The sequence below is a fragment of the Perognathus longimembris genome, chromosome 12, assembly GCF_023159225.1.
Source record: "Perognathus longimembris pacificus isolate PPM17 chromosome 12, ASM2315922v1, whole genome shotgun sequence".
NCBI classification, from domain to species: domain Eukaryota; kingdom Metazoa; phylum Chordata; class Mammalia; order Rodentia; family Heteromyidae; genus Perognathus; species Perognathus longimembris.
Window position 1 is genome coordinate 36,771,227 of NC_063172.1, and position 13,767 is coordinate 36,784,993.

General features: G+C 36.6%; 1 protein-coding gene across 2 annotated transcripts in view; it reads left to right on the forward strand.

Moving 5' to 3' along the window:
- The window catches only part of Nbn (nibrin), a 38,560-nt gene that overhangs the window by 18,885 nt on the left and 5,908 nt on the right, over positions 1 to 13,767 (forward strand). For both annotated transcript variants that reach the window (XM_048358405.1, XM_048358406.1), the window contains exons 10-13: positions 2,788 to 3,048; positions 4,311 to 4,737; positions 10,702 to 10,857; positions 12,409 to 12,522. In XM_048358405.1, the coding sequence (XP_048214362.1) occupies positions 2,788 to 3,048; positions 4,311 to 4,737; positions 10,702 to 10,857; positions 12,409 to 12,522 (958 nt within the window). The remainder of the gene's footprint in view (positions 1 to 2,787; positions 3,049 to 4,310; positions 4,738 to 10,701; positions 10,858 to 12,408; positions 12,523 to 13,767) is intronic.

The following is a 13,767-nucleotide window of genomic DNA, read 5'->3' on the forward strand; positions in this document are numbered from 1 at the left end:
AGCTTCTTGGTTAACAAACTCTTACCTATTTTGTAGCAACAGATATATAATATGTTCAAGAAATAAAGTTGGTATTTTTATAAAGTTGTCTCAGGAGATAAAACATGGGAGGATAGAATCAAGATCAGCATTTTTTTTTCTTATAAAGGATCAGGGGCTGGGAATATGGCCTAGTGGCAAGAGTGCTTGCCTCATACACATGAAGGCCTGGGTTCGATTCCCCAGCACCACATATATAGAAAACAGCCAGAAGTGGCGCTGTGGCTCAAGTGGCAGTGTGCTAGCCTTGAGCAAAAAGAAGCCAGGGCCAGTGCTCAGGCCCTGAGTCCAAGGCCCAGGACTGGCAAAAAAAAAAAAAAAAGTGCTTGCCTCTTATAAAGGATCAGTAAACATCTGGCATCATGAGCATTGGCATCTGTCACAACTACTTTATCATTATAGCATGAAAGTGCCCATGGATAGGTCACATGTAACTCAATGGGTATGATTTGGTTCCAATAAAACTTTATTTGCAAAAACAAATGGACCTGATTTGGCCTGTAGTCTATAGTATCTTGAGTTTTCTCATACCTTGCCAAAGGTACATGGAAACTAAAAAGAATTCTAGTATTTCAATTGTAATTATTGAGATAAAGTTGGAAATATAGTCATACCCACTTATCAATAGCTTTGATTTATGCCAGTTTTAGTTACTTGTAAACCACAGTCCAAAGACACTGAGAGGAAAATTCCTGAAAGAAGCAGTTTCTAAGTTCTAAATTGTGCTGAGTAGTGTGATGAAATCTCTTAATGCCAGCCTAAGATGAAAATCATCTCTTTTTTCTGTGTGTCCACATTAACATGCTAACTGAAACATCATTGGTCTCCATGGAGGAGGATATTAGATGAGTGTATTATAGTGCTTGTGTCCAAGTGACCTTTACATAGCAATCAACATTGCACCATGACGTCTACACTGTTCATCTCATTGCCTATCAGCACATATAGATGCATCTCATTTTATTAAAAAAAGATGAGTACAAGTGAATATTTTGAAAGACTACATTTACATAATTGTACTATAGTCTTTGTGATATTTGATTACTAGCTACTTGCTCATTCTTAACTGCCTAATTTGGAAATTAAACTGTCATAGCTGTGAGCAGTAAGCATGTAGTATAGATAGTGTTCAGTATGTCATTGGCCCTAAACATCCATTGGAGGCATCTTAGAATGTTTCTTCACAGATAAGGGGGAACCATTTTAAAGATATTATATAGTTTTATATATATATATATGTTTATATTATATATGCATTTGAATTTTGGAGAAACTACAGGATAAAGCTAGCTACCTACTTCATATTTATTCATAAAGATAGGTTTTTAGTGATTCTCTGAAGAAGGATTCTGGGTTTTGTTTCTTAATAGAAAAGAGTTAGCTCTTCTGTATTCTGTGGGGTTTTCTTTTCATTTAAAACTTATTTAAGTGTTTAATACAGTGTTCATATTCATATAATTATATCACTATATTAGACTATTTTGTCTATTGCCTACATATTTTATATTGTAATCATATTTAGCTTCTCTCTCTGTGTTTCCATCTCTGTTTGTATGTGTCTCTTTCCTTTCATAGTTCTCATTGTGTAGTCCAGGTTAGCCTCAACCTGGAGATCCTCTTGCCTGCATCATTGTTCTCAGTGCCAGGATTATAGGCATGTGCCATGCCTAGTGTTTAGATTTACTTTTTGGTAATGGTGAGGTTTGAACTCAGGGCCTTCAACTAATGAAGCAAGTATGCTACCACTTGAGCCACACCCCAGACCTATTTTTTCTCCTTTTAGCTATTTTTTTTCCATAGGTGTTTTTTGTCTGTGCTGGTCTGGATCATGATTCTCCTTACATCTCCTGAATAGGTGGGATTACTGTCCTGTGCCAGCACCATACCTAGTTTCTTTGTTAAGATAAAATCTGATTAACTTTTGCACAGGCTGGCTTTTCAGTCTCTGCTTCTTAAAAGTTGAGACATTGTGATTGGACTAGATTTAATTTCTTAAACAGAGATTGTTACAGTAATATTTTAGAAGACAGTAGGACTGTAGCTTTTTGGTTTTGTTTTGTGGAAGAATAGCAACAAAGGAAATGCCTAATTACCTACAGATTATAAAACTGTTATGTGTGCTTAAAATATTTTCTAATATTCTAGAGTTATATACTACAAATTGCTATTTAGGCTGGGTATTATATCAATCAAAGTGATTTAGAGGGACCCCATTGTATGTAATACTGGGATAAAGGGAGCGTATTCTGATTTAACTTTTTTTTTAATTTGACTTTCTGAGACAGGTTCTCACTACATAGCCCAGATTGGCCTGAAACTTGCTATATAGCCTAACCTGGCTTTAAACTTGGAAATCCTAAGTGCTGAAACTCTGACATGTACCACTATACCTGGCCTTGATTTTCCATTTTTATTGTAATATTCATATGGAAATAATGTGAAATTTTAAAGAAAACAAAAATGACATAGAATTATCACCTAGTTTAATCTGTAATTAGATACTAGATTGCTATTTCATGTTCTTAACCAATCTTCATAGTAGAACATACCTGACAGTATGTACTATAAGGCCCTTAAATGACCAAGGAACTACTTGCTTGCCATACCAAAATGTGTTCACTACATTATTATCAGAAGACAATCCAATGTTATTTTCATTATAACTATTTAACAATCTCAGTCTCTAGATGCAAATTGATGAAAATGTGTTTACCTTGGTTCTTTTGTTTGTTTGTTTTTTTGCCACAGTATATATTGGAGTGAAATATCAAGAGAAATAAAAACTTCTAGAATGGGGCAGAAATTCAGAGTGCTTTCACAAGAAACATCTACTGCAAAGGAGCCCTCCCTAAATAATTATAATACAGTATCAAATACCTTAGTTAAAAAATTTCCAAACTGTCAGCTTTCACCAACTAAAGTACCACCAGTAAATAAAAGTAGAAATCGGGCTTCTCAACAGCAGCTGAACTCAATCAAAAACTACTTTCAACCGTCTCCTAAAAAAAGGTATATTTTTAATAACTTTTCTCCTGTCACTGCAAAAAAGTACTTTTAATAACATTAGAGAGTGTTATCTTCCTTTGTTGTCTAGGATAAGTTTCTGTGGAAAGCTGTAGCCCTTTGAGCTATTCTGTCTCAAAAACATCCTGGTCTTTCACAAAAGAATTTCACAGAGCTTCATATTCCTCCACCTGTGCTATAGTTGAACTATTGTTTGCTGACTTCTAAAATCCCCTTCCTCCTATTGTCCTGGTAACTTCTCTGACAATGTTAAGGGAATTGGCCTTATTATAATCTATTTCTCCTCTGCTTTCCTGTTGATCCTTATTTTGTATGTGTGTGTGTGTCTGTCTGTCTGTCTGTCTCTGTGTCTGTGTGCGTGTCTGTGTGTTAAACTCAGTGCCTAGGCACTGTTCCTGAGATTTTGTGTTCAAGGCTAGTGTTCTGCTTGAGTCATAGCTCCACTTCGAGCTTTTGATTCTTAGTTGGAAGTGAATGTCTCAGGTCTTTACTGCCCAGGCTGGGTTCAAACCTGTGTCTTCAGATCTCAGCCTCCTGAGTAGCGAGGCTTACAGGCATGTGCCACTGTCAACTATTTTCATTAAGTTTTAGTCCCTCCCCTGCTGTCTATTTGTATTACCTGATCCCTACTTCAAACTACAACCTCTCTGTTGGGCTTTCTTTCTAGTACTCTGACATTAGTGTTAATAACTTTACTGTTCTAGTTCCGTATAAATCCAGCAAACTTTTAGAGAGCAGAGATCTAAGCCATTGTGTCCTCTGTGGACCTTAATATGTTTTGCTAAAAGAAAGCATTCAGTACTTACTGAATGATATAGTATTGTGTTGAATGCCTTGGTCATATTTTCACATAGTATTTGCAGTGTGTACTTGCTGCCATGTTCTAGATTTAGAATGTGGTTTATTACCTGAAAGCCAGCTCTCAGTTTATCAGGTATATTCTGAGGCTAATAATTCCTTGGCCACTCTGTACTTCATAATTTAGGCTGCTTTATTCTAATGAGAAGTTCTTTGTATTTTTTCCTTTTTCCTCCACATTTATTTATTAACTGTATTTCAGCAGAGAAAATGGAGATCTTCATGTTGCTTTAACTGAAGGTTCTACCAGTCCTAATAGTAGAATTTACATGAATTGTGGACTGTTTTCAAATACTTTTTTATACCCAGTGATATGGAGAGGATGGCAATAATGCCACACTAAAATATTACTGTTAGGTTTAATTTCTGGTTTTTTTTTCTATTCAAAGGGAAAGGGATGAAGAAAATCAAGGACTGTCTTCATCCAAATTGGCAAGAATAGAAATGTCTTGTTCTCTTATAGAACAGACACAACCTGCTACACCCTTACTGTGGAAAAATAAGGAGCAACATTCATCTAAGGATGAGCCCTTGGACAAAGAATCAGATAACTTATTTTCAGATGATGTAGATTTAAAATCTGATATGAAAACTTCTGCTAATAAATATCTTTCTTCAGAAAAAAGAAAAATTGATATTTTGGCCATAGAAGATGAAATATTAGAAAATTTACTCAAGGACACAAAGTCAGAGTTACAAATTAATGTGAAAGTTGAAAAGGAAGATGATGATGCAAATATTAGAAAAAAGCCAAGGATGGATATAGAAACAAACAACTGTAGTGATAAAACAAAGCCGGAAAGGAACAACATATCTGTAAGTGCAGTTTTGTTTTTTTTTCCATTTATTGTCAGGATGATGTATAGAGGGGTTATGGTTACATGCTTAAGGTAGTGAATACATATACATTTCTTGTCATACCTGTTTTCTCTTTCCTTGTTTTTTCCCCTCTTTCCTCCCCCCCAGTTCCTCATCCCACCCCCTTGCTTTTTTTTCAAAAATCAAAATTTAAAAAAAATAGAATTCTCCTCCTTAATGTCAATTGTTACTCTAGTCTACATTGCTTATGTCCTCTATGATTAGTGACTGTAGAACAGTTCCTTCCAGCTCAGGTGATAGATACATATACATCTCTTTTCTTTTGCTTCATGTAATCTGTTCCTTCTTTTCTCTAATTTCCCCCCCACTCCCTGCTGCCCTTGAGTTTTTTTCCTCAGTGTCCATTGCATCTCTTGGGCCCTTTCTACTGTATTTCCCCCCTCTCCCTATTTTCCATTCATTCTGTGTCTTTCTTCCAGCTTCTTTGTGTACCTCTGTACATCTTGTGAGAGGAAAAGGTATAGGGTTCTTTAGTTTCTCTAAGGTTGATTACGAAGAAGTCTTTTGCTTCTTTAGCTTTGGTGTTCTTTACAGCCTGGATATTAAATTATGTACGTATGAATTTATGTACATATAATTTAGTTTGTGTTTCACTTTTGGGTGCCTTTCTCCCAAGGCAGGGAGATCCCCGCCCCCTTTTTTTTTGTCTCCCTGCCTTGGGAGAAAGGCACCCAAAAGTGAAACACAAACTAAATTATATGTACATTATATGTACATATGTACCTTGGGTCCTGCTTTCTTTGTCATGTTTCTGTTTTTTATTTCTAACATCCACATATCAGGGAGACCATGCGCCATTGTTTTATGTGTTCTAGTCTTGTCCTACTTAACATTATTTGTTCCTGACCTGTCCAGTTCCCAGAAAATGCCATTATTTTATCATTTCTAGTTGCTGTATAGAATTCCACTGTGTATAGGTACACATTTTTTTGATCCATTCATCTGTAGTGGGGCATCTGGGTTGTTTCCATATCTTGGCTATTGTGAACTGTGTTTAATACAATGCAATAATCCTTTAAAACATATGGTAATGCCCAAGCTTGATGACTTTGAGTTTAAACTTAAACACACCCATTTTTACATCAGACAGTTTTTAATCTTAAACATGTTCATACTCACACACACACATATTCATGCAAAAGATCTTACAGCACACAAAATATCGGCTGTATATTTTCCAGTGGCAAGAGGTATTTTTGTCAGTCTTTTTTTTATGTATAAAGCTAGCCTTTATTTAGGGCAGAGGGAGGAGAGAGGAATGAGAGATGAACAGGCTACATTACATGAACATGACAAAATGAAACCCCATTGAACAACTAATCAGTAATAACAAAAAGATGGATAAAAGTATCACTCAGTATCCAGAAGGCTCCTCAGGTTTGCTAGAGATCATTAGTATGTCCCAGAATACCATAATATTTTTATCATTATTGTTTTTTGTTAAGGAGTAGTACAAGGAGGTTTCAATTTCACATCAGGTTATGAGTACAATATATTTTGACCAATTTTAACAAATGACTCTAGCATTCTCCAGCCTCATTTACCAGGGCTTGCTTGTGTTAGTGAGGCATTTTGGCACACCAAATACTTTCCTGCTGAAGAAAGCTGGGTGGGGGTCCCCTGGAGAAAGCTGGGTGGGGGTCCCCTGGAGCTAAACTCAGCTCAGTACTTGGCTCTAATCTTAGCCCAATTTTGACTATAGCATTTTAAATTATCAATTGAACTTTTGAATACCTTCAGTTGGAGGAAGAAGGTGGTTACCTGAAGCTGATCCCTTAGCCCACCAGGTGGCCTAACTATATCTTTTGCCAGTTTTATCCAGGAGCACTTTACAATTTTAATTTACTCTGAGACTAAGATTAGCAGATTAGCGAGCTGTTTGGACCAGGTCTTCGGCTGCCTGTACCTTCCCAACTGCCTTCTTGCAGAAGGGGACATAGCAGGCCTATGACCAAGCCTAGCCAGAGGCTGGAATTTTTACTTCCCCAGAGATGTCCAAACAACACAAAACTCAGGAAACAAGGATCCACATTTAAAACTGGTACCAATTCTAAAAACAGGACAAGACAGAACAGAGAAACAGAGTCTTTCTGAAGATTTTTAAGTAACTTTTAAAAAGATCTGTGTGGCATTCCCAGCACCGATGAGCTGGTCACCAGAATGATGGAAAGACCACAGGGCCCTGAAACATCTCAGGGTGATCCTTCCCTGTAGAGATTTCCATCCCCTGGTAGTCAGTCTGGGGAGATCCTTCCCTGTAGAGATTTCCATCCCCTGGTAGTCAGTCTGGGGAGGTCACCCACCAGTGCAGCACTGGGTAGAGTAGAGACAAACTAACCCATAAAAATAGGACAGTAACAGACAACAATACCAGAAGCGGTCATGGGATGTTATTACCAAAAGAGGCCGCAGTATGTTATACAATAAGCTAGGCTGTTGCCACCAGCCAGGCTTAAACCAGATCAGAATTCAGAACCAAAACCAGACTCCAGTCATGCCGGTCTAGGTGGGACTCTAACCCACAATCTAAACGGCCCCGAGCAACAGCTCTCAGGAGACAAAAATCCTGATGTTCTCTTGAGGGGGGTCCCTTGCCCTCCTCAGCCTGGGGAGCAGTGCTGCATTCAGCTTCTCCACCTGTTGGCCTTCCCTTAGTGTGCTTCACCAAAATAAATTCCCTTTTACTTACCTCCGGAGGTCCTTATCCAGCTCTTTGTTAGGCTTTCCTTCTACCCATGTTCAAGGCTTAAGGACTATCCCAGGACAAGCCCCCATTAAGATGTTGTGGGATGCAGAGGGAAACCTGTGAACCCCCGTTGGGTGCGAGCCCTGTCCCCAGATTGACACGAGGTCCAGGAAGGAAAAGAAGCCAAGTCCAGCACACGAACAGAGAATTCAGACTTTATTGCAAGCCCCAAAGCTGACCAGTCAGGGACACAGTGCAGACTTGGGAGCTAACACTGTGACGTGTAAGTAATATGTATAACTTAAAAGGTACCTTACATTTTATATCTAGGAAAAACTATCATCAGTACCTAGTATAAAGCATATGGTTTGGGTGGTCCATAAGGTAAATGTTAAAAATTACAGAAAATTTTCAACTGTGCAAGATAAATTCATACACACACACACACAACACACCTATTGTCATGATGGTTTTACTAGGCTTCCAGGTTAGGCTGTACTGTTATAAAAGTCATTTGGCGAAGATGGTAAGTACAGGTAATTTAGTAAACAGTCACAGAAAGATGAAAGAAGTTAATAAAACAAAGTACTATATCAAAATTCAGGATCAGGCATTATGACATCTCTAGGAATTTTTGTTTACATTTTGTTCATTAATGTTGTTTATGAATTTTGATTCTTTATGTTTCTTATTTTCTCTAAGGAAGTTCTTTATATTATTCCAGTCTTTTGTAAGTGGAATTGGTGACCTCATCTCTCCTTAAAATGTCTACCTCCCCAGCTGCCGCATTTGTAATGATTTAGCACATACTGATCCACAGTTAGGGAACTAGATGGGAGAAAGTCTTTTCTATCTGAACTCCTCCTTTCTAAGGAGCGTTCTTCAGGAAAAAAAAATAATCAAGACCAGGCCTAACTTTTTTATTGGGCAAAATTTACTCATGGATTGCATTATATGCTATCCTTCATCCTAATCTGAAGAAGATTCTGTGAAGTGTTTAAAGTTTGATCCACTGTAAGCCCTAGCAAAACTAGAGAGGAGGGAAGGGAGAGAATAACGTGATCCCATTTTGCTCCCAGAGTGGTAAGGGAGAAGGCCCTTTATTATCAAGAATTTAAGCAGGCACTGATAGCTCATACCTATAAATCCTAACTGTTCAGGAGGATGAGATCTGAGGATTGTGATTTGAAGCCAGTCATGTCAAGCCCATGAGAGACTATCTTCAATTAACCACCCAAAAAGATGGAAGTAGAGCTGTGGCTTGAGTGGTAGAATGCTAGCCTTCAGCAAAAACCTCAGGGACAGTGCCCAGGCCCTGAGTTCAAGCCCTAGGACCAAAATACACAAACACGCACACACACACACACACACACACACACACACACACACACACACCCCAAATTAAGCATTTTTTTTACAGGATAATTTATTGAACTAAACAGTTTGTATATCTTATAACTCTGTAACAGTTTCTGTTATGGCCAGCTGTTAGGATAAATTTAATGTGGAATTCAGTGAAATCCAAGGAATGTTATTTTAATAAACATACATGTATAGTAAATATGCATCTTTTTATAAATCTATATTATTCTTATATTATGGATTTACTTTGCCACTTTATGTCCAGATAGTTCCAGATTCACTACCAGACTATCTAATATAGTAAATGTTTTAGTCTTTAGAAAGTTTGGCCTTTATTTATAATTACATTATTTTGACCACCTCTTTGGAAACTAATTTTCTTAGGGTACTTAACTACACTTATATTTATTTCTAATTATCTTTAATGTTTTCTTTTTTTTCTTGTTCTGTTGCATACCTTAAAAAACATACCTCTCTGTTTGTGTTTCTCTCTCATTCTGTCTGTATCTGTTTCAATCTTTATCTCTTTTACTAGAGTTTTATATCTAATAAAAGCAGACTGTTTAAAAGAAAACCTATGGGCTGGGGATATGGCCTAGTGGCAAGACTGCTTGCCTCGTATACATGAGGCCCTGGGTTCAATTCCCCAGCACCACATACATATACAGAAAATGGCCAGAAGTGTCATTGTGGCTCAAGTGGCAGAGTGCTAGCCTTGAGCAAAAAGAAGCCAGGGACAGTGCTCAGGACCTGAGTCCAAGCCCCAGGATTGGCGAAAAAAAAAAAAAGAAAACCTATGCTATTTCTGCTTAAAAAGCACAATCTGCAATGAACACTCCATTATGTATATATATGCATATATATGTGTGTGTGTGTATATATAAACATATTATGATTGACACTTTTTTTTTTTTTTTCCAGTCCTGGGCCTTAGGCTCAGGGCCTGAGCACTGTCCCTGGCTTCTTTTTGCTCAAGGATAACACTCTGCCACTTGAGCCACAGTGCCACTTCTGGCCGTTTTCTGTATATGTGGTGCTAGGGAATCGAACCCAGGGCTTCATGTATACGAGGCAAGCGCTCTACCACTAGGCCATATTCCCAGCCATGATTGACACTTGCCATGATTGATACTTTTTCAATGGGATTATTTGTATCAGATATGGTAATGAATGTGAAATATTTGTAACTTCCTAAAGAATTGGATATTTTCATTTGAGGTCCTGATTACATTTCATTACCATCCAATAAACCTTTCTTTTGCCTTTTTCTTTTTCTTCTGTTCATATAGCCTAGCAGTTAAGAAAAAATTAAGGTGCGAAGGCTTGAGCTGCTATAAGGTCTGTAGAGAACTATGAAAATAGTAAATGACATAAAGCAAAAATAAAATTCCATTTTGCTCAATGGTTGGTTAATGAGATAATATGGTCAGAATTAATGTGGTCTGATTTCTGAGGGATCAGAATAATAGAAAGGGAAAGCTTAAATAAGGACCTGTAGAGTTTATAATTTAATGTAAAATATTAAAAAGGATCAGAAAATGCTGAAATTTCATATCAACAGAATATTTACAAGAATATTATTGCTCATTAGGATAGTATTTATTAAACTAAGCTACTGAGGTAAAATACTCTGTAGTTTTAATCTTGTACACATGAATGTGTTGTGTTTTCAAAGTTATAGAGCAAAAGAGTAATTTAATTTTCTGATTTAAAATATATATGACTTGATTCCAAATAGAAGTTCAAATAACCCTTCTGGCTATTTTCTTCAGGTATACAAACTTCCTTATAGATTATTACATGACAAGTCATTTTCCTTATTCCTTTTATCTATTCATTTTATCCCATTTAAGGTCAATGATGAACTTCTGGCCAATAGTGAAATGCTTCCAAGAAAGGTATTACTGACTGAATTTAGATCACTAGTGGTTAGTAACACCACTTCCAGAAATCTTTGTGAGGTAAATAATAATTATGGTCAACTCAAGAATTTCAAGAAGTTTAAAAAGGTAGGTAATTTTTAAACTGTACTTTGGAGGGCAGTGTTTGAAGTATTTTTAAAAATACCCTTGGTATTAAGCAGTGATAAAAGCAGATTGTTAAAAAGAAACAAGAAAAAAACCTATGTTATTTCTTCTGCTTCAGTAACACAGTTCTACACTGGACACAATGTTGAAAATGAACTTTGCAACTTGTGGATGGGATTCCCATCCACAACCTCGGACGACCTGGGAGTGAGGGAAGGGGTGACATTGTCCAAAAAGAAATGTACTCATTCCCTGAGTTATGTAACTGTAAAAGTATGAAAAGTAATCTAAAGCACAATTCTAGCTGGGGAATGCTCTCACCTGTAAGCCTAGCTATTTAGAAAGCTGAGATCTGGAGGATTGTGGTTTGAGGCCAGACTGATTGCATATCAACCAACACATGGGCACAGTGGTATACTCGTCTCATTCCAGTTAAAGCTGGAAGTGTAAGAAATAGGATTGTGGTACAGTCCTGAGCCTAGGTAAAAAGCATGACACTGTGTCAAAAACAATGCGTGTGAATAAAGTTCCAAAGGTGGATCTCAGCAGTTGAGCACCTACCTAACAAATATGAGGTACTGACTTCAAATCCCGGTACTGCCCAAAAGAATTCAGACCCACCATATTTTTATTGGGTATCAAAGCAGAAGCAAAAGAGGTCTATTAATAAGAGAAATATATGACTTTAGAGTTGTAAAATGGGTTAGAAAGAGTAAAGCCCTTAATAATGCAGATATCCTTGACTCAAAAAAAATTATTTTCTAACTGGAAAAAATTCAATCTAGAATTTCTATAGAAAGATGTTTAAATAGATTTTTCTCAAAGGAATTTGGGTGCTTAAGTCTCTAGTCTAAATCAATGGCATGTCTCTGTCTTTGCTTTTCAAACACTACTTAATGATGAAAAATAATTTAAAATTTTCTTTCAAGTTCATATATTAAAATTTTAAAATCTTGTCCAGAAATACTAAGGATTTACTGTATGCTCTAAGCAGTATCAGTGTGTTTGATATGAGCCTTTCATAAAATTGTCTTTGTTGTACTTCTTTATTTGTAAACAATGTCAACTTAAAGTATAAATTACCATCTTCAGTATTTTCTGCTAAGGATCTATGAACTGCAAACATTTTTAATGACTTAAGTTTTTATTACTACAAGGGATACAAACATTTAAATATTTAGAACGAAATAAAGTATTTTAAATTTCAGTATATATGTTCCTATATGAGTTGCTTTACTTCCAACATGAGACCAAGGCCATTTTTAAATAAAAACTACAATTTTAAACTCTTAAATTCTTCTTAGTTTATAAGTCCTAGCAGCATGTCTAAATCTCAGTATTGTAATAGCTAAAGAACAGAAGGGTAAAACAAGATGAGTCTAGCACAGAATTGTGTGTCTCACCTTCATTTATATAGGTTCTAAACATCCTTGATACCATGTTAGACATTATTTATATTGTTTGCCTTTAAATATTTTTTAAATATTCATCTTTGTTAATACATATAACCTCCTAACTTTTACTACTTACCAGGTCACATATCCTGGAGCAGGAAAACTTCCACGCATCATTGGAGGATCAGATCTCATAGCTCATCAAGCTGGAAGGAATGCAGAATTAGAAGATTGGCTGAGGCAGGAAATGGAGGTTAGTAGGAAGCTAGACCCTCAGAATTCTTTGTATTACACTTTGTCGCTTGGTTGTGTCATTATATTTTTCTCAAAACAAAAGTTAAGATACTTGATCTTGGGTCAGTAGCTCAGAAAAGGTACTAAATTACAGAGCATCAAGATCAATCTGTACCTTTCCATAACATTTCTTTTTGAAATTCTAGATTTTTGTTAGGTGAGATCTAAAGCTGGGCTCCAGTGTTTCATGCCTGTAATCCTAGCTTTAAGAGGCTGAGATTTAAGGATCACAGTTCAAAGCCAGCTCCAGTAGGAAAATCTGTGAGACTCATCTTAAATTAACTACCAAAAAGCCAGAAATGAAGCTTGGCTCAAGTGGTAAAGTGCTACCCTTGAGCAAAAGCTGCTCAGGAACAGCACCCAGGCTATGAGTTCAAACTCCAGAATTGGCACACACACACACACACACGGGATTTAAACAGATAGGTTAAGTATGTATCCTAATGTAAAGGACAGAGATAAAAACATTTAAAGGAGACTAAAGATAATGAAAAGTTGGCATATAGTTATATGGAGAATATTGCAAATATATATCAGGAATTGTGTTTCACCAGTTCTGAAAACTTCTCATTTTCTTCAATAGTTATGCTTTCCCTGTTTTCTCTATTACCCTTTTCAATACAATTCTGGAACTCCTAGCCAGAACACCAAGGTAAGAGAAATACCTAAAAGGGATTCACATGGGGAGGAAGAAGTCAAATTATCCCTATTTGCAGATGACATTGTCCTGTATCTAAAGGACCCACGAGACTGCACACCCTAGCTCCTAAAGCTGGCCAATAGCTTTGGCAAAGTAGCAGGATACAAAATCAACCCACAAAAATAAGTTTAACAACAGTATACAAAAGAGAAGGATGTCAAGAAACCAATTCCATTTGCAGTAGCCTTTAAAAAAAATAAAATATTTAGGAATAAACCTAACCAAGAACGCAAAAGGCCTCTCCAATGAAAACTAAAAATCTGAAGAAAGAAATCAAAGACAACATCAGGAACTGGAAAGACCTCCCATTTTCATGGATAGGTAGAATTCATATTGTGAAAATAGCCATACTGCTAAAGGTGACTTACAAATTCAACACAATTCCCATCAGAATCTGAATGACCTTCACTAAGATACAGAAAATCCAAAAATTCATATGGAACAACAAAAGACCTCAAATAGCCAAAGCAATATTAAGAAAGAGAAAAAAGCAACTCCAGACCT